The 23,061-nt window shown below is 30.7% G+C and overlaps 1 protein-coding gene across 1 annotated transcript in view; it reads right to left on the bottom strand.

Moving 5' to 3' along the window:
• LOC145329668 (uncharacterized) overlaps positions 1 to 23,061 on the bottom strand; it is a 131,264-nt gene that overhangs the window by 22,191 nt on the left and 86,012 nt on the right. The window contains exons 5-7 of the mRNA XM_080174016.1: positions 18,843 to 18,942; positions 11,252 to 11,360; positions 5,658 to 5,719 (exon numbers count right to left, since the gene is read on the bottom strand). Of these exons, the coding sequence (XP_080030142.1) occupies positions 5,658 to 5,719; positions 11,252 to 11,360; positions 18,843 to 18,942 (271 nt within the window). The remainder of the gene's footprint in view (positions 1 to 5,657; positions 5,720 to 11,251; positions 11,361 to 18,842; positions 18,943 to 23,061) is intronic.

The raw sequence follows: 23,061 nt of genomic DNA, 5'->3' as shown, positions 1-23,061 counted from the left end.
ATAGCTGACATAATATCCACATAAAATTTTCAAATCACATGCGTTGACTATATGTATGTCGTCTATATGCCATTCAATTAAAGTGGTCATAACTAACATGTTTTTAACTCCAAGATTATGTTGATATAACAACTACACGTAATTTTGACTGAGCAATATTTTTAATAAATCCCTTCATATTGAAAATAGGTTGGCGGGGGGGGGGGGGGGTACATTTGTCCTTTAAATGGAAACTACCATCGTTCAAGTTTTGACTGGATATATAGTAAATATTTTGGGAAAATATTTATCAATTATCAATTTAATTGCTTTATAATCATTTTGTTAAAATTGTCATTTTCAAATACAAATGAATTTCAAAAATTAAATAATCTTTGAAAAAAGAGAATCAATTCAATTCTAGTAAATCTAATTGACTGTAATAGGACACATTTTTTTACCTTTAATAATTTTATAAACTACAGAAAAACAGATATTAAAAAATATATAAAAATGCTCGTTTTTATATATTGAAAAAAAATTTAAAGCATAAGCTTCACCTAACCTTTTATCAAGGAGGGCTGTGTATTACACTATTCCCCAAAGTTTTATAATAACGTTTTCTTATTCGTTGGTATAACAACTTTGAGTAACTTTTATTGAATTCTGATTGGTTGGTTCATCAAGTTAAGCGTCAATAAAATTCAACTAACAATTGTTAGGCAATTTGGTGTATAATCACTTGGGACGTACTTCAATTTATCGGCCATTGTCTTATCCCTTTAGATCCCTGGCATTTGATATAATGCATTATAACCTTATAACAAAACTGTAAGTGTTATTACAGTGTTTTTACAAAATGCCCAACACTGAAAAGCAAAGTTTATTGAAATTATTAATTTGATTTGTTTTTCATTTGTTAGTTGATTGATTTAGGTATGGCTAGGTAAATGAGGAGTAATGGGGCGCCCCGTAGAATTAGGGCAATAAGCCACCAGTTTTGGGTAATGTACGAGATGGTTATGAAATTGTAATTAGCCGGAAATAATAGTTGAATTTATGTTAATATGCAGTTATTGTTATCAATAGAGAAAACAGTGCGATATACAATTTAAACTATTTTTTATTGCCATGTATCCGAGGCTAGGCAAAGTATCAAATAAATTGAGCAACTCTATCATGGAAATTTTTATTTGTTTTTGATAAACATATTGTTATGTATGTCAGGGAGTAAGGGAATGTGCAATTTAGCAGTTTCTGACTGACTTTGGGTACTAGCGCACAAAATGCCGCTAACTCGTTTGTTAGTTTTGAATATTGCAGACAAGTATCAATAAACTTAATTTGTTATGATGTGGCTGGTTTTAAATTTTTTTTTTCTCTTCAGAAAATATCATTTCATAGATAAAAACTTTATTGTGCTATTTGTTTACTAAACAATCTAAGAATCAAATTAAATTTTGGGTTATGGGGCTATGGGTTGAATGGGTTTTAGGGAGATTTTTATGGTTATTAATTACAGAATGGTTACATCAGTCTGATGTTCTGGTAAAATAATTTCCAAATGAATACTTTTTTCTTGGAACTTTCCCTTTACAATTTCCTCCATATTTTCTGGATTAATCTATATTTCAAGGTCTTTCAGCAAATACTCCTAAATTGAATTAATTGCCCATTGTCCCCTCCCTTACTCCCTGTATGTATGTAGTTTTTGATAAACAGAACTAGGAACTCCAAAATATTACACTAAAGTGTTATACCAGAAATTTTACATTTATGGTAATCCTGATTTTTTGTTCTTCTAGAGGTATGCATTTGCACTTTTAAGCAGGCACGTGCATATGATTTTAACAGGGAGGGGCGTGAAGCGCAGCTTTTTTAACACCCCTCAATTCCTTTGTCCCTCATACTAAAATCATACCTTCCTAGCACAGGAGGGGAAAAGACAATAATATTCATAATCTACAAATGGCAGAATTTCACATATAAGAATTTAGGGGAAGTTTATATCCTCGGTCATTGTTCTATTCATGATTATTGAGTAGATTAACAGGGAGGGAGGAAATATTTGACTGTTTATTACACTAGTCCCCAAAATCTTAAAATAACGTTTTCTTTTCGTTGGCTTAACAAATTTTGGGATTATTATTGAATTTTTATTAGTTGATTCATTACGTTGAGTGTCCAAACATTTCAACCACTAATTGAAGGTGTAATTTTGTGTATCTTCATTGGGGTTGTGGATCAATTTATCGGCTATTGTCTCATCTCTTAAGATTGCTGGTCTTATCTATGATTCTTGAGTAGATTATGCTTGTATTTTGGGTTACCCAAAATTGCTCCCAGAAACTAATCCTTATCACTTTTTAATTGTGAGAAGAATAAACAGGGATAAACGAACTGCATATTCTTTTCTAAAGTAGATAGATGTATGTTGTATTTAAGATCTCGAAAACTACAGGAAGTCTTTATATTACAGTTTACATAAATCTTTGTATACGTCCACGGCAGGTTTAAGCCTATTTTTTTTTAAATTTTCCAGTGAAAAAAAATCGTTTTTAATCTTTTCTTAAGTTTTATTTTTTAGATGAATATAAAAAAGGAAACCTTTAAAGGCCATGGGCGAAAAATATAAACTTGTAGAAATACTAATCATATTCAATATTCAGTATCTTAAAGGCAATGAAAAATAGTTAACATGATGGAATTTACTTTAGTTTACTTTTTTTTGATGCCTGAAAATTTAAACAAATATGATGTGTTTTGGCTTTATTCAAAAATAGATACTAGGAAGTAATAAAGGAAGATAAGCCAGGGAACTAAAGGGATACGACAAAAGGTACATCCCCAATGATTGTACACAAAATTATCCCTTCTGTAGGTTACAATTAGTGCTTAAAACGTTTGTACAATAATCTTAATGAACCCACCAATCAAATGTTGTTAGGCCAGCTAATAAGAAAACCTTATTTAAAAACTTTGGGGACTTGTGTAATAAACAGCACAATGTCCCCTCCCACCCTGAAGATGAGCAGTAATTGATCAAAGATAGATAAATCATAATCTTGTTTATATAAACAAATTATATTTAACTTATATTTTTAGTAGCGTAGCTAATATAAAACAAAGTGTAGTTTGTCACTACGTCCATGGAGGAAGGGGACATTGAGCTGTTTATTTCACTAGTCCCCAAAGTGTTATCATTACGTTTTCTTATTCTTTGGCTTAAAAAGTTTGAGGAGACTTATCTAATTTTGATTGGTTGATTCATTAAGTTGAGTGTCCAAACATTTCCATAACTAATCTACAGAAGGGGTAATTATGGGACGTTGCCGTTCCTGCAACTGGCAGAAATACAGTGGATGTATTTTTGTCAAAATTGTTTGTCTGGATGTAAATTCGACAGTAATTTGCCATTTATCGTAAGTACCCTGACAATTATACATCTAACACAGGCATTTAAACATCCAAAATTGTCAATTATACATCTATTTCTTGCCAATTTCACATCTAAATTTTTTTATATGTCAAAAATACATCTTGTACATTTTTATCAATAATAAACAATAGTAAACTGTATAGTAGATATTTATACTACAAGAACATACATAATTAATATATTAGATTATGGCTAAATGTTTAAAATCTTTATTCTATAATTTATTTCTTTTTCCCTGTTTACCCATTTCACGACCTAAATCATTACCACACAACAACAATTTGTACAATATTTTACTCTAAATTAAACTCTATTGGTGGTGAAATTGTAAATGTATATATACTTAGAATTATGATAGTTTTATTTCAGGGAGTAAGGGAGGGGACAATGGGCAATTAATTCAATTTAAGAGTTTCCTTGAAAGGCTATGAAATCCAGATTTATCCGGAAAATTTTAAGCATATTCTAAAGGGGGTGTTGATAAATTTAGAAAACTATAAATTAAGAAAACAAGTTTCAAGAAAAAAAGCATTCATTTGAATAATAGATTAATTGATCAGACTGACGTAACCATTCTGTAATCAATTACTAGAAAAATCTATATGAAACTCGTTCAACCCAAATTCCTAAGGTTTATATGCCACTATAAATTTATGGGTTCTTAGAATGGTTATTACATAAATATCACAATAAAGTTTTTATCTATGAAATGATATTTTTTGGAGAAATTTTTTTAAAACCAGCCAAATATATTCATCTGCAAAATATAAAACTACACAGTGAGCAGCGGCATTTCTTGCACTAGTACCCAAACTCAGTCAGAAGCTGCTAAATTCTTGCACATTCCCTTTAAGCCAGTACCCAAAGTCTGAGACTCCTAAAAATTGAATATTCGATCCATTGTTCCCTCCCTTACTCCCTGGTTTTATTTAGTTTGTTATAATGTCTGAAGAAGAAACAATTTCATTAAAGTGATAAGCCAATAAAAGATAAATAATATCCCCACACTTATTTTTATTAAATTTAAATTTTAAATCATTGTTTTATCCCTGATCATTAACCCTTTTCTTTCATTGTCTTTTCCCTAATTATTAACCCTTGTCTGCAACTTTATGCACTTCAATATTATATTTAAATTTTCTTCCATTATCTTATCCCCGACTTTTAAAATGTTAAATTTTTTTCCAGCAATTAGTACATGAAAAGATAAATAAATTTCGATGTAGTGATTAAAACTTTATACACTTTAATATCAAATTTAAAATTCTTTCATTGTCCTTTCATTGACTTTTAAAATTTCAGTGGTCCTGTGAGGCAATGTGAAATCAATTTGAGCAGCAATTTTTCTATAATGGATGTATATTAAAATGTATAGGATGTATTTATGACATATAAAAAAGTTTAGATGTAAAATTGGCAAGAAATAGATGTAAAATTGACAATTTTGGATGTATAAATGCCTGTGTTAGATGTATTTATGGCGGTTACTTTAAGTATGACTGTATTTTTGGCAGAGGTTTTTACATTTTGACAAAAATACATCCAGCTGTAATTCTGCCAGTTGCAGGAACGCCATGTACCCGTAATTATGTGTATCTCCATTGGGGATTTACATCAAGTTATCGGCCATTGTCCATCCTACTGCACCAAAATGGTAGTTGCTCAGCTGCTAATAAATATTTCATTTAACTGATTCACCAAAAGCTATTTTGTTTTAATTAATCATAAATCATTGTTTAATTTCCATGAAACCTTTCATTCCATTTTATGGTTTTAATTTTAGTGTATGGGATTATTTTTTTTTAGCATTGAATTGGAAAACTGTAATTAAAAAGTTAATTAGGAATAAATAAAAGTTAGAAACCGCTGCGTCCAATGTTAAATATTTTTATGTGGTTTTATTAATTTTATTGAAGTTTTTTTAGGTGAATAATTAACATATGGCAAATTAAAAAAAAAAATAAACTAAGGACAAATGATGATATGTAACCCTCGACCGTGGCTCATAAAGTTGCGCATCCGCTCGTCGTCGGGAAGGTGATTTGTTCGAGTCTCAGCGTCATAACTAAAGCCGTTAGTTTCCTAATGCTGCTATGTCAGATGCACGACATTAATAGTTAAAGTAGGGAAAATGCCGTGGCTTAACTCATTACCATGCACAGTAAAGACTTTTCAGACTAAGGTCGTGCAATCAATGAGTTGGTTGTCTGCTAATTTATACCATAAAACTACTAATTACCTTTCAAACTGCCAGCTTCCAAACGGGTAATCTTGTTTTGTGTCAGAATCAGTCGAACCAATCTAAAATATATTAAAATTTGTATTGAGAGTTTTGAAAGATTTTAAAAAAGTATGTATACTAGGAAATTTGTATTTTTTGTATACTAAAGAGGCAATATGTGTGTCCGTTAAGATCTTGGGAACTATTATTATATTCATTACAGAATTATGGTAAATATAGTTAAATTGTAATAAAGGAGTCACCATTTAAATCAAATGTATGTTCTATATTTTTTCAGTAGAGGTTAGGGTTAATTGTTTTAGAACCAATCCTAGTGAGACACAGAAATAGAAAAAAATTACAGAAAGGAAAAGAGATAGAGATAGATAGAGAGGGATAGATAGATAGAGAGAGAGAAAGAGTACTGGGGTTGACATCATCAGAAATAGAGGGATATGTCAAATGATAAAAACATATGTTTTTAGTTTTAAATTTAGATTCAAATAAAAGATGTAAACCCAGAACCACTTCATTATGTAATCTAAATTTTCCTGGATATTTTGTCTACGGTAGTCCATAAGTGTACAGCTTTACAGTACATTGTTTCTATTTGTTAAAGCAACACGTATGATAAAAGAAAAAGATTCTGTTTAAAGTAAAATGCTTTTATTTCAATCAAAATCTAAATTTTTTATTTTTTACCGATCCACTTCATTATGCAAATCAAAAGAAAATCAATGGGAAAACGTTTGTTTTGCCCTTTTCTCCACTTTTAAAAAATTATTCTGATAAAATAACAATTTTTAAGGGATTTATGCATTAATTATAATGAAAAACAGTTTAAGGTAGATTTTAATGATTTTTCTAAATAAAAAAAAATAATTGTAAAAAAGGAATTCTATCCCTAACACTTTAGAGGACAGCTGCTGACCCCCAGTCTTATGGATGAAGCTAAATACATGTTAAAGATAAAAATTACCCTGAAAAGAATACAAAAATGTTTTTAATGTGTTAAAAAAATCTATTTTAAAATCTTGATTTTGAGGATGATGGCCTTTAAGATGCTCTTACTGGTGGTGAAGGTGAGCTAAATGTTGTCTAAGTACATGACCATTACAACAACTTGTCTATTAACCTATGTACCATTTTTTGTAATTATAGCAGCCTCCAGTGGAGCCTCTCGACATGAAATACAACCATTATCTAAAAACTACATTATTTACTTTATGAATTTTAGTAATTAAAATTGCAATTTTTTTCTTTTTTAATATTGCTTGGCTGGAGGCTGCTATGAATACAAAAAATGGACCATAGTTCAATATATAAGTTTTCATCATGGGCATGCACTTTGATAACATTTAGCTCACCATCACCACCAGTAAGAGCATCTTAAAGGCCATCATCCTCAAAATCAAGATTTTAAAATGGATTTTTTTTAACACATCAAAAAACATTTTTGTATACTTTTCAGGCTAATTTTTATTTTTAACATGTATTTAGAATCATCCATAAGACTGGGGGTCGGTAGCTGTCCTCTAAAGTGATAATGATAGAATTTCTTTTTTTCAATTATTTTTTATTTAGAAAAATCATTAAAATCTACCTTACACTGTTTTTCATTATAATTAATGCATAAATCCCTTAAAAATTGTTATTTTATCAGAATTGATTTTTAAAAGTGGAGAAAAGGGCAAAACAAACGTTTTCCCATTGATTTTCTTTTGATTTGCATAATGAAGTGGATCGGTAAAAAATACAAAAATATAGATTTTGATTAACATATAAGCATTTTACTTTAAACAGAATCCTTTTCTTTTATCATACGTGTTGCTTTAACAAATAGAAACAATGTACTGTAAAGCTGTACACTTATGGACTACCGTAGACAAAATATCCAGGAAAATGTAGATTGCATAATGAAGTGGTTCTGGGTTTAGTTTTATGCATAGTATACAAATATTTTAATCCTATTATGTAAAGGTTTTCTTGTCTGAAGAAGCTAAAGATCATGGATATTACTCGTACGAATGGGTTATACTTTTCATGGAAGCTTTAAAAATATCTTGGGGGTAATTTTATCCAATTTTAATGACACATCCCTCTCTCTCCTAAAAGCAACTATGTATTAATACTTCAAAAATAAATGCCACATGGTAGAAAAATGATAATAGTATCGAGTGTTGTTTACATAACTGTAGGTTTCATTTTAACAGATAAAAATGATAGGATGTTTACTTTTTAATTAAATCCTCTTCATGGAGCTATCTTATTCTCTGTTATTCTCAGTGGATATTGATAAAATTGTTGGGAATTGTTCATAAAATTACCAATGGGCCACCAAAGACACCCTTCTTCCCTTATTGTTGACATTTGAGTATTTATTATGGATAGCTTTCCGCGGATATAAAAATGAAAAAATATTAAAACCAGTTTTGTTATACCTAAGGGGCCGAAGAACAGGCTAAGAAACTGGTAATAATTTTATGATTCTTAAAAAAAATTCGTGTAAAATTGTCTGTAATACAATGGCTTTACAGTAAGGCGGAATAGTTATTTCTCGCATCGTATTATAAACGGCTTTCCGCGGATATAGAATGTACAATTATGAGATTAAAACTAGTTTTTTAGCCCCGAGGTGACGAAGTCACCGGCTAAAAAAACTAGTTTTAATCTTATGATTGTACATTTCTATATTCGTAGAAAGCTGGATATAATACGATGCTAGACATAGTTTTTTCGTATTCATGAGAACCGGTTCCTATCCACCGGATTCAAATGAATACGAGAAAAAATCTTATTAAACTTTTCAAGACAGGATAGTTTAAATAAAACGCAAAATTGCAAGATATTTAAAAATTGAGAGGAGTGATCATGAGGGAGATGGCTTGTGTGGATTGTATGGTCCACAGTAGGTTAGAAGGATGGTTCCAATAGTTGACATGTTATAAAATTACTCATTTAACTTTCTATTTTGTGTTCTCCCAGAACATGCTGGGTATTATGTGCTTTCTGACTGGGTATACTTTACAAAAAAAAAATTCAGCTATTCAAATATATTGATGTTTTCATGTCAAGGCTCGGCAGTAACATTTAGGTTTACTCAACCCTTTTTAAAAGCGAAGCTTTTCTATAATTAGGGTCGGTCCGTCCGTACGTCCGTACGTCCGTACGTCCGAACGTCCGTACGTCCGTAACGGATAGCTTTTTTCGTTAATTTAGACATGTTAGAATTTTCCTATCGATTTCAAATTTTGCATGGTGATTCCTTTAGTAGTTAGGTACGATTTAGAAAGCGTAGCAACTCTATAATCATTACCAAAATGTCCGTACGTCCATTTTAAACATGTTGATTTTTTTACTTTTTTAAATAGTTTTTTTCGTTAATTTAGGCATGTTAGAATTGTCCTATCGATTTCAAATTTTGCATGGTGATTCCTGTAATAGTTAGGTACGAGTTAGAAAGCGTAGCAACTCTATAATCATTACCAGAATGTCCGTACGTCCATTTTAAACATGTTGATTTTTTTACATTTTTAACAACAAATTTGTATGTGACCTAATTATCCGATTGGTCTGATTTTTGGTATACTGATTCCTGGGACAACAAAGTACAATATTATAAGCGAAGCAACTCTATAATCAAGTCCTAAAAATGTAAGTATGTCCATAATCATTATCCTGTATCAAGCAGTTTTTCAACAAATTTACTTACAATTTTGCTTTGACTCTTATACATTCGCATTCTGATTATTCAGTTCTGACATTACACAAGTGTTAATGTCCGTTTGTCCTACCGTTTCAGAGCTTCGCTTTTATGGATGTTGTCATCCTTGTTAGAGCTTTAAATATCATTATAACTTCCAATAATTAATTTAAGTCTTTAATCTTTTGATCCTAATTCATCTTGTACAGACTATTTTTTTAGATTTATTTGCCATGCACCTGACATTGAAGAAGTGCGAATTATCAACATTATCTGGTTTTGGAATCGAACCCATGAATTTTAAAAACAAAATGAGCTACAGCTGTTTTTTGCTGTACAGTCCCCAGACTCTATCAAGTTAAGTGCACTGTAAACAAAACGGGGATAGGACACTGTAAACAGTAGAGGAATTCGGAGATGGGACAATGCAAGAAATACCAGGGATGACGAAGCCCAAACTGTCCCACTTTTGAGCAAGACGATTCCTATATGACGTCATATAAAGGGAAAAGAAAAGGGAAGGGGGGGGGAAATATCTTAAAAAGAGATGGGAGAAAAGGGAATCGTCTTGCTCAAAAGTGGGACAGATTGGGCTTCGTCCCAGGGATAAAAGGAAAAGACAATGCAAATAATACTAGGAATACAGGGATAAGACAATTATGTTAGGTCATATTAATGAAAACAATTCTAAAGAACCAGGGATAGGATATTATCTTCAAACATTGAATTCCACAAATAATAAATTTTTTTAACAATAAAAACCTTGTACATGAGTCACAGAGAATTAATAATTTAATAACTTTTTTTTAATGAGAAAAGTATAATTTGGTAGATTTTTTTAGTTAGATATTCATTTTATTATTTTTTTTTACAAACAAAAATGTTACAGTCATTTGAACATTTATCTTGGCGGAGGAACGTACATACTGAATTAATTAAAAAGAAGCTACACTTTAGTAAAAATATCAAGTATATTTTTAATAACATTAAAATAGGTTAAGCAGAACGAATTGCTGAATTAAGCTATTTTTATGTCATGTATAATTAATCTTAACCCTAAACAACATTTTTTTTAATACAAATACATTTTTGCAAGAGTAGGTTGAAAAAAAGAAAATTATATTTAAGAACTAATTATATATTAGGGGAAAAGCGGAACAAATATAAATTTGAAGATAAGCCTGGAAAAAACCAATATTTGCTTCCCTTACAAAATATTACATAACTCAATGGATGTAGAATATATGTGGATATTATGACAGGGGAAAAATTGTTGTCAATTAAGCTTGCTAATATGTAACTCCTTTATTGGTCAGTTCGTTCATCCATAATCCAGTAGGGGGGGGGGGGAGGGAATGGGGTATTCCTATCCAGTTTTTTGTTTAGGAATGAATATTTTTTGCCCGAGGGAATAAATGATGGAGCGATAGCTCATCATTTATTCACGAGTAATCTCGCTGCATGTTTCGCTTTTTTAGAGAACATGAAAAGCTTGTATAAGATCAAAGTAATAATATATCCATTCTGAGCTCCATTCTAGGAGTGCATATACTTTAAAACTAGTAGGAGTAGAGGACGATTAATGCCACCCTTCCCAATATCTTAGCTTCTGACAAAGCTAGAGGGTTAGATTTTGAAGAAAAAAATTTCAAATGAAACACAGCAAAAGTGATATTTTGTTTCATCGGCGTTCAAATCTCCGACCCCCCCCATTTTCACGACCTTTGAAGTGCAGAAAAATAGCCAAAACTAGACTTATTTATAAAAAATAAATAGCCTAAAACCATACGAGGACCTAACAGAAGCTTCACTGTAAAGGTGAACCATATAAGTTCAGCGGTTAGTGAGATCCTTCAGTTCAATCAGACAGACAAACAAACATCCTGTTAATTTATTATAAGGATTATACCTGGTCATATTAGCAAAGGCTCCAGATTGAATCTCGGAGATGATATTGTTTGTCAGATTCAGAGACAATAACTTGGGTTGGGTCGCCAGCACTAGAGGAGTCAGTTTACCTACACAAAAATATATTTTAGAATATGCCAAAAAAAGAAAGAACACTCTTCTTCGGGTTGATGATCGGTTCGAATCTCGGCCCGAATGTGTCGATCCTCATCTCAAAAGTTGTATCTACTACTCCTAGCTAGGTCGGATGCGTGACATTAACTGTTAAAGTAAGAATAAAACAGTCGCAACTAATTATCGTGCACAGTTAAAACTTCCAGGCAAAGATGTGCAATCAAAGGATTAGTTTTGCAGGGAATTTGGTGTCTCGGAACCAACTATATAGGTCTGGCTCCTACGTTGTTATCAACTAACTTCTGAGGTAATCAGGTATACCTAAGTATTTATAAAAATGAAGCCTTTGTTATATTAAGGTGATTACATCTCTACGCCAGGGACAATTTTCGTCCTTGTTCAGTCATTATTTTTATTCTATAAAACCAAGTAAATTTCTTACCATATCCTAATCTCAGATATTATCTAATTCATAAATTATGTAATCCTCTTAATCTATTTTATATTAATCCACGCAAATATTTTAAACATTATTGAAGCGAAAAAAATTTAAGTAAAAGAAACATAAACCTCCCTTTTTTCCTACAGCAGCGGCTTATGCAAATCGCAAATCTATAGCCGCCGTTAAAGCTGTTAGTAACAAGCTGCCCACTTTTTCTGAATGATCCGCAAGCACCTGTGGGCCAACGGCCCAACAAACGGCTAGAGCCATTTTAGACTATTTTTCGAAGCACTTCATAGTGCCTATAAAAATGGATATATTTTTTAACTTTCGGCCCAAAAATCCCGAAGGATGTCATATGAGAATAATGGACTATTCTATTATTACGTTATTTGGGATACTTCGGCTAAAGTCTTTTATTTATCCCCTTTATATATGCACTATAAAAAGCTTTATTTTCTTTCTATAATTTTGTATTTTAACATATCCTACTATGATGAAAACTATCATTAAAACAACAATAATGTTAATAAAAAAAGCTGAATTACTTGTTTAAATATTCAATTAAAAATCAGTTTCTAGATTTCAATGTTGTTTCATCATTATACTTAAACATCATTAAAAAGTCAATTTAAAATAAATTGTTTTATTTTTGTTTGTATATGTAACTCAATAATTAAATAGATACAATTATATGTTATCATCATTACTAGCAAAGCTTCACTAAAATATTTATTTTTTTCTCCACGAATATAACAACATTCCTAAAAGTAAAGCTCTGAAATGGTAGGACAAACGAACATTAACACATGTAGGTAGTCAGAACTGGAAAAGCAGAATATATGTAAATGCTTTAATAAAAATTGTAAGTAAATTTGTTGCAAAACTGTTTAAATACAGGATACTGTTTAAGGACATACTTACATTGTCTATGAGATGCTCCGCTTATGACATTGTAACTTGTTGTAATAGGAATCAGTATTCCAAACATCAGATGATTAGGATAATTATATCACATATAAAATGTTGTTAAAAAGTTTAAAAACAACATGTTTTAAATGGACGTACGGACTTTCTGGTAACGATTATAAAGTTTCTATGCTTCTAAAATCATACCCAAATTTATAGAAATCACAATGCAAAGTTTATTATCGATAGGACAATTCTAACGTGTCAGAATAACATAGGACATACCCTTCTTACAAAGCAGCTATGCTTTTTATAATTATTTAATTAAAGTTAGAGTTTCTGTAATTATTGTGCACTCATAATTAAATTAAGTTTTAATAAAAAATGATCTGAACAAATTTGATCCAGATTAATTAGAAATCTTTGCTTTGCTTTGGTTTTAATATTGCGACACATTTCCATCATTTTTGCCCTCCAACAATGGATTTTATATAGTTGGATACAACATAAGTCCAATATCAACAAAGCTTTTTCAACAAGAGAGGACATTGGCAGGTATAAGGTATAACCAACAAGTAAAATAAATATAAAATAATATTTGGGGGGCAAATGTAGAGGTCGTCAATTTTACGATGTTTTGCCCACAACGACAGCTGAAAACTACGTACAGGTTTCGTGATTTTTTCCCGAATTAATTTCGTTATTGGTATAAGCTGGGACATTGGACTGCAAATCAAGTCCCCAATGTTCTCTTATTCTTTGTTTTAAAAACTTTGGGGACTTTTATTGATATTGATCAGGTGGTACATATAAAGAATGTTCAAAGCCTTTCAACCAATAATTTTATTCTATAAAATAGGTAATTTTGTTAATCATAATTGTCATTTTATCATTTATTTATAGTTAAATCAATATTTGCTAATTGCAAAATTGATTTATCCACATATTATTAGAAGCCATTATCTGTCTGTACAAGGTTCACTGAGCTTAAACCATTTAAACCATAATGGTTTCATTTTGTCCTAAACTACGTTCTTTTGCAGCAAAGCTACTCTACAAGTCGCTAGCTCCATCAGTACTCATTCTTATACTTTTTTCAGCAGAAACTTTAGTCTTCATGTTATTTTTAGAATATTTTGGTTTTTAAATATTCTGCAAACTTAAGCTTTTATACCAGAAAGTCTGTCTATTTTTGTATATAACATAATTAATGAAGCGTCAAAGTCCTAAAAGACATCGTACAATGCCTATAATGTGCTTGAACGTGGAGCTTGAGCTGGCCCTAGTGGTTCAACAAGTGTCTCGTCCTAATTCTTAGGTCCAAACACTACAACTTATCTATATTCTTAATTAACATTTTAACCTAATTTGAACCTACTCTTTAATATGTTATCATATCATTCTTGTTTAACTAAAGTTCTTATCAAAAGGGCAAAAGTTTTAAAAAGTAAAATTGTTTTGCAGATTTTAAAAATTTAAGTTCGTCGATTTTTTAAAAGAAGCAATTTAAATTTTATTGAAGTTGTATAAAATTTTTGAAATATTTGAGGAATGTCGAATTTAGGAGCGGAAAAAATGTTATAATTCAATTTAAAATGACATTGAAATCTGTTTCTACGAAGATAGCTATAAAACTATTCAAAATTAAATCATTTTAATTCTTCATGCTTCAATTGGTTTAGATTTAGCCCAGCGCTTATATCCTTAATATCCACATGGAAACATAGATAGAACCATGGACAGTAATTTATAGTTCCTCTCAATTGACATGTAAAAAATTCTTTCTTTAGGTAGATTATAGAAATTTAAGGGATTATTTTAAAACTCAAATTAAAACAATTAAAGGAAGAACAAAATTTTTTATGAAGTAAAACATTTGCCGAAAATATTAAGAAAGTATGTGATTTCCTAATTCGGCAAAAATTATTGTCTTTTCTTTCCAAAACATTTTCCAAATCAATTTTGCCCAGAGATTTGTCCCGCCAGAAGTAGGATTTCATGGTTGCAGGGATAGGAATGTGGCTTTCAAATATTATCTTGTCCAGGAGCAAAGGAATAGGGCACATTAAAGGATAGGGGACTGAATTTGTAGTGCAACTACTACATCATTAATCTACTTCCATATGTACAGAAACTTACAGAAATGTAAAAAGAGTACTGATATTTCTTTTTTTATTGCTTAAATAAAATACTTAAAATAGATGATCTTTTTGAGTGATTTATTGACAAAATATGCTAATATATGAGGATCATTTTGTTAAGTACAGTAGGCAATTTTGCTGCTCTACTTATAAACATACTTTTCGGATCATGGAAAGAAAACGAAGCAGCGGGTTTCGTAGTATTTTCACAGCAGCTTTTGAGATTTTATTTTAGGTTAGGTAATGATTGCCACGATACTTTAAAAATAAAACGACGAAACCCGCTACTTCTCTTTCTATCTACTTTTCTTGCTTGCAAGACTCAGATTTTGCCAATCCCCTTGTCCCTGTGTAATAAAATATAAAAAGAAAATTATGTTGGCAATCAGTCTCAAATAATTATTATCTCACATTAAAATTTCATATCTCTATATCATAAGGGAGGAAGGGATCAATGAAGGCAAAATTAATCCAAAACTCAACTCCCAACCCTCCTTCTACCCAACATTTTACATCTATCCAAGGCAAAATTGTTGGTGGAAAGATTAATTTATTTTCAATTATCCTATCCCTGTTACCTTGTATGACATCCCACAATTTGATCACATGTGTCAATAAAAGCTTTGTTCCCATTGATTTCTTTTTGTAGATAATAAATCTAGTGATAAACAAGAACAATTATATTAATTAGAAGCCCAGCATTAAAAGTTTTAGATGAAAAATCAACTAAATCTAAACCAATTAAGTTACTTCTAATTAAAATTATTTCTTGTGTTAGGATTAATGTCAGGTAGGTAGGGGAGACATTGGGCTGTATAGTGTATATAGTGTATATTAAAAGAGTCTCTTCAAAGTTGTATCTTAACGTTGTCTTATGAACAACTTTGGGGACTTTTATTGAAAGATTGTTTGCATATCCAATCATTTCAAGCATTGATTTTAATCCACAGGAGTGGTGGTAATTTTTTGGGATGTATGTTAATTTATCGGCCATTGTCTTATCCCTTTAGATCCATGGATTAATGTTGCTCTGAAAAAATGTTTAGGTAATCATAATTAAATCGGATTAAAAGGGAGGGGTAGTGTTAAAATTTACATAAAATACAAATCTTAATTAAGAATGTGTCTTAATGAAATAACTTGGAAATTAATGATTTAATTTCTTGCGCATATGTTTGAAATTAAAACTTCCACCTCCCCTTCATAAAAAGGTAGCAAAAACTAATTTAAGTTAAGTTTCTTATTGCTTTTAGGTAGAATCCTCAATATATTAGTAGAGCACCTTCTCCCACCTATATAATTTTGACCCTGAGAGGTATATAAAACACTCAGAGAATCTTTTTACCCATACTTAACCTAACCTAATCTAAAAGAATAATACCGAAAATAAAAATTTTGAAGGGGAGGGGGGAAAGTTCCACTTATCAGTAAAAAGTATTTACCGCTTTATCCTTAAGCCTAGGCGTACACAATATTATCCTGACCTCAAATCATTTTAAAGCAAAAATTATATTTTTAAATTAGTGCTTTAATGTAATGAAATAGACCGAGAATTTTTAATGCTTATTTAAGTAGCAAAGCTACTTCTTCCGTTTGAAGCAGCTTATTGTGCTGTGCATAATAAAAATGACGTCATACAATACAAATGACCACTGATAGGCCTATATTCATTTCAAATGACTATTGGTAAAAAGTATACAGGTCTATCATTGGTCATTATAAGCTGTTTCTTCAGTTTTTACTTTGATTGTCGACTGTCTTAAACTTGTCGCGTGATTGGTTAACAAACACACAAAATGTCAAAGTTGGAACATAGTCGATACATTTTTACAACAAGCTGATATTAATTTCATGTATCTATGTCAAAATTGTTTGTATAGATATACTATGTGAAAAATAAAAAAGCATCAAAATTTTTTTTTTTTTGAATAGTCATTTTCATATTATCCTCAACTCATGAATATAACAATAGATAATACATTATTGGTTCTCAAAATAATTTAAAAAATAAATTTATGTCTTTGGTAGCAGGCAAATATTTGCGGAAGATTTTTTTATAGATTAATAACCGTAATTTGGTTATCCCTTCCAGTCCTGAACGCCATGAAAGACAAAATTACTAAATTAATATTCTGCTAAAATAGTCCCACCTAGAAATTCATATTTGTAATACCACTATACAAAAATAAAAGAAATCAAGGATAAAGACATTCATTAAACATCTTATATCAACCAAGAACGGTTAAGTTTCTTTTCCTGAAAATTTTCGAGAAGAATAGAATATTGATAACACCGTCAGTTTTATTTTTTTTTAGTTTTTAGAACCATTTTTCCCATACAATCAAAATAATATATTGTAACACTAAAGAATATGTAGGGAAAAAATAAGGGTATCTTAACTGGATAGAATATGCTTGCAAGAAATTGATTTTAGTATGATACTTGATTTGAGGGATATCCTTTAGATGCCAGTGAGACACTTATCCACCCCCTTCATTTTGTTATCATTAATAATAGATCATTTTAGGTCAGCCTAATCTATGAAAGGTTCATTAGAGCCATCTTGTAACAACAATGAAATTAATTCTGAAAAAATCACGAAACCTATACGTGTTTTCAGCTGTCGTTGGGGGGGCATCGTAAAATTGACGACCTCTCCATTTGCCACCCAAATATTGTTTTAGATTTATTTCGATTGTTGGTTATACCTTATTCCTAAATTAGAGCCCCTTTTTGGTTATTGTAGCTTAACAATACACTATCAGGAAATATAGGATGATAAATGGGAAGGGGAGTGGGGGTCCACGGCTCGATTCTAGGGATTGTGCCTATTTTGTTTTGTTTTCTTATTGTACTAGAGTGATGACACGGATTTTCAAACTTTAACAAATTATGTTGGGATGAGTTTAGACTTTTCTTTTCAAGTTTTATGCATGCATATATGTCAGGCGTGTGTCGATTTCGTCTTGAATTTCAATCATCAGGATAAAATTTAAGCATTTTTATAGTATGAAAATCAATAGAATTCTAATCTTTTTGTTAAGCTCTAAATGAATCCCTTAAGATGTATAAATATATTTTAAAATTATTTCATTTGATATCAGTAACTTAAACAAACATTTTAAATTGTTTCATAAAATAATATTTCAATAAAAAATATTGAATGCATTTTGAACTGTTAGAATTCGATCAACATAACTGAGAGGCAATAATCAGAAAAAAATAAATGCTTCAATATAAATATTTTTTTTCTAACAGAACTTTGAACAGAGAGCAGGGAAATGACACAAGAAAAAAAACTTTGTATACCAACGTTGTAAAATTATAAAAGAAAACGAAGTAACGGGTTTCGTCTTATTTTCACAGTAGCTTTTCTCAAATTTATAGCCTCGGGAAGGGGGGGGGGGGAGGGCTCTAATCCTGCGGGGCCCTTTCCTAACCCTATCATTAATATTTACAAAACCTAATCTAAAATAACCTATCAAAAGCTACTTTGAAAATACGACGAAACCAAATACTTCGTGTTCTTTCCATGATGCGAAAGCTTTTAATCGTTCTCAACACAAAATTTTAAATTAACAATTAATGGGCGATCGTTAAAGCTTTCCCCCGGATTCCAAATCCCTTATCCCTGACGATAAACAAATATCAATTGACAAATAAGGACGGTATGGTCAAAATACTCGATAGTATAAAATATCAGGAAGGGAGGGGACATTGGGCTGTTTATTACACTAGTCCCAAAATTTTTATGATAACATTTTCTTATTCGTTGGCTTAACTACTTTGGGGACTTTTATTTAACTTTGATTGGTCGGTTCATTCAGTTGAGTGTCCAAACGTTTCAACCACTAATCTTAATTTTGTGTATTATCATTGAGGATGTACATCAATTTATCGGCCATTGTCTTATCCCTTCAGATTTTCCTAATATACTGTGCCTGATAATTATGATACATTGATAAAAATGAAATAAAAGAACTTACTGATCATATTATCCTGTAGATGAAGGTCTCTGAGAGCCTCTGGGCCCTCCAGGGACTCTGTAGGTACACGGGACAGGCTGTTTCCATCCAGGCGCAGCTCCTGAAAAAATTACATAAATTAACAATTGAAAAATTATTGAAATTATAAAGCGAAACTTTAGTATCTGTTGCGTGCACAGTCATTTATCAGGAAGATGTAAATCCACAAGAACGTGAAAAAGGAAAAGACAGACTTCCCAGTTTCAATCTTAAAGGGGGCATATAACCCCCCTACACCCCTCTACTGCACGCAACCGTATGGTATGTTATAGTTTTAATACAAATTAAGTAACGTGATACTTTTACTTGACAGTCTATATTTTAATCTCTTTAATTTTGATTAAATTCCAACTGTGTATCCCTGGGCCTTCGGCCCCTTGGGTCTAACAAAACTATTTTAAATATTAGAATTTTTCATTTCAATATCCGAGGAAAGATGTTTATAAAACGGTGCGATAAATCACTATTATAAACTTTCTTTTTATTGAATGTTAAAAATAAAATTGTGAAATATATATGTCAAAAATGATTTTATATACTATAATTTATACCATAGATAGATTCATATTTTTATAAATAAATGATAAATGTTATTTGTAAATGAATTTTAAAGACTATTTATCATGTAAAATTTCTACAGGCAGTCTCACACTTTTAGCTTTGCAAAGTTTATCAAATTAAAGTTTAGGAAATGGCAAAAAAGTTATGACAAGAATAGTTTTTTATCGCATCGTATTATAGACAGCTTTCCGCGGATATTTAAATGAAAAACTGGTAGGCATTGATTTTAAGATTTTTATTTGCATATTCGTGATTTTTAGGGAACGGTTCTAATCCACTAGTATTAATCGGTTTCGAAGCCACACTGGAAAATATTTGAAAGAATTAAATTTTCTAAGATGAAGGAAACAGTCGGCCGGTCTTACAGACGAACAGACTAATAATATTCATTATTTAGCTAAGCATCTACAAATTTAATTATTTTTCTAACTTGAATGTAAATGATTTTTGCCCTGGGGAACTAGGGCAGAGCTTGTTAATGATATATTTTCCTAAATATTATTTTAATCTCAATTATTCATTTTCTTAATAAGCTGAGGATACGATAACAATCTTCTTAAAATTAATCAATTTTCAACTAAAGGCGAAGCCAATAATATCCTTTAATAAAGTGGTATTGGTAGGTTTGTATAAAGATTAAGATTCCACTACTGCACTGATTGAGTTCTCCTTTTTAAGGAATCTTCATATAGAACCCGTGATGGTTTTCAGCTATTTTATTTTTAGATTAAAGCCTAGGGGATGTTTTAGACTATTTTTGACCCTTCTTTCCTTTAAAAATTCAGAGCTCCTAGATGTTAAGGGCTTAGTCGCTAGTATGTATTATAAATTGCTGTTAAAAAGGGATAAATCTACATAGTTATCCTTATTGAATTTAAATTTAATTTGTGTTTAAATTAACACTTTGGCAGTTCTGTAATAATTGTCATTAATTTGATAATAAAACCAAAAATTAAAGATCAAAAGCAAAGATTAGCTGTAAATTTGTATGTAATAAATATATTCATATGTAGCGCAGCAGTAATACTTATATTAAAGTAACAGGATGTCTGTCTGTCTATGTGTCAGTTTAAGATCTCGGTTACCTCTGGACCGAATTGGTAATATGGGTTTCCTTTGCATTAAAGCTTCTCACATGTTTAGGGAAGGTTTACACCTAACCCAACCCCCCCTAGAAAAAATATTCTCCCCCCCCCCAAAAAAAAAATATTATTAGCAGTTTTGGACTTTAATAATCAATTAATTATCAATCAATATACTTGAGTTACAAACCAACAGACACCCTAATCATTTAGTAGCTATTTGTTCTACAAAGAAGCCATAATTAAATCACTAGGTGCTTACCAGATAGCGGCGCTTCTAACTTTTAAATATAAATCATTTACACTCAATTAAGTTTATGATGATAAACTAAATTTATTTAAAGTATGTGTGTGTGTGTGTAAGTGTCCAAAGTGGATGTTTATATATTTATTATTTTTATTATTATATTAAGTTTTTTTACAACCTTGGGGACAGGGGTAGTTGGGATATTGCATTTAAAAAAAAGTTATTTCTTTCATCGTATTATAAACCGAAGGCACGGGCTAAAAAAACTGGTTTTAATCTTATCATTGTACATTTCTATATTCGTAGAAAGCTGGATATAATACGATGCTAGACATAGTTTTTTCGTATGGATGAGAACCGGTTCTAATCCACCGGATTCGAATGAATACGAGAATAGTTATTTCTCGTATCGTATTATAAACGGCTTTCCGTGGATTTAGAATGTACAATTATAAGATTAAAACCAGTTTTTTTAGCCGGTGCCTCCGGCACCTCGGGGCTAAAAAAACTAGTTTTAATCTTATTATTGTACATTTCTATATTCGTAGAAAGCTGGATATAATACGATGCTAGACATAGTTTTTTCGTATGATTTTTCGTATGATTGCACATTTCTATATTCGTAGAAAACTGGATATAATACGATGCTAGACATAGTTTTTTCGTATGGATGAGAACCGGTTCCTATCCACCGGATTCGAATGAATACGAGAAAATTCTTTCTACTGTTTTAAAATTCTATCATTAGGTTATTTTCGAATCTAATAAGCTCAGTCACTTTAAATGAAAATACAATTTCAAACCAGTTTTTTAAAGCTTTGTAAGAACTGGACATTAGTACGATACTATACATGATTTTTCAGTGTGGCTGAGAACCGGTTCTAATTCAGCGGATATCAATTGGTTTCGAAGCCATGCTGGAAATAATTTTCTTGTTAATCAGATATGCCTTATATTACTGTGTAAAGTCAGTTTAGGTCATTACAATTAACAACCAGCCGTAAATTTATATTTGTAATAAACAAAAAGTAGACAATAAATAATGGGACCTTCATTTATTTTAAAAAAATACAAACTTAATTGTTATCTTGTACGTATTTTATTTTATAAAAATCTTAACACAATAACCTATAAATTGATGTACAATGTACATCCGCAATGATGACAAAAAAAAAAAAATTCTGTAGATTAAAATTATTGATTGAAAAGTTTGAACTTTTAACTTAAAAACCAACCAATCAAAATATGGTACAAGTCCCCACAGTTGTTAAGCCAACGATTAAGAAAACGTTATAGTAAAACTTTGGGGAATGGTTTAATAAACAACCCACTGTCCCCTCCTTTTCTGAAAACAGTATTAAGGTTTTATAAACAAACCTATGTAGTGGACTATCCCTTTATATTCCCATAAAAAGAAATGTGATAACAAGTTAAAGATGTATGTGTGACCCTCGCATTTACAATTCATGAAAATTTATATTGTAAACCTGAAGAAATATTTGAATTTAATAGTCAATATATACAGGCAATTATAGAAGGCTATTAGATAAAAGGTCAGGCAATAAAAAAATGGCAAGAGAGAGATTGTATACACTGCAAAAAAAGTTATTGAAAATTCCTGTAAGAAATATGCAATTTTGATGGTTTGCGTCGACTTTATAGCAATAGATAAACGTGACTAAGGCTGACATATAATAGACAGAGCTATATTACGTCGACATTAAACATTATTACTAATGTATTTTAATTATCAGGGATCAAATAGGATAAGACAATGACCGATAAATTGATGTAAATCCTCAATGATGATACACAAAATTACCCCCTTCTGAAGATTACAATTAGTGGTCGAAACGTTTGGAAACTCATCTTAATGAGCCAATCAACAAAAATTAAATGAAAATATCGAAAGTTGGTAAGCTACTGAATAAAAAAAACGTTATTATAAAACTCTGGGGACTAGTTTGACTAGTCTCCTCCCTCCCTGGATTTTCTGAAAGTTAGTCATATTAAACTTATTTTAAAAATAGCAACCTTTTTTTATAGTTTACCAATAAAATTTAATGATTTTATCATAGTACAATTACTAGAAAACTTACAATACCTTAAGTTAGATTTCCTATAACTTGTACTTAACTAGAGCAGTTATTCTATAATTGGGTATGCTCGTAAGTTCGTTCATTCGTAGTCAGCACTTTTTGTTTCATGGTATATTCAAAATGTAATATAGATATTGTGATTTAGAGACAATACTGCTAAAGAATAATATTTTTGCATTTTGCTATAAATT

The sequence above is a fragment of the Acartia tonsa genome, chromosome 10 (genome assembly GCF_053477335.1).
Source record: "Acartia tonsa isolate MP-2025a chromosome 10, ASM5347733v1, whole genome shotgun sequence".
Taxonomy (NCBI): domain Eukaryota; kingdom Metazoa; phylum Arthropoda; class Copepoda; order Calanoida; family Acartiidae; genus Acartia; species Acartia tonsa.
The sequence above is the reverse complement of the archived record's forward strand: the minus strand, read 5'-3'. Positions and strand labels throughout refer to the sequence as shown.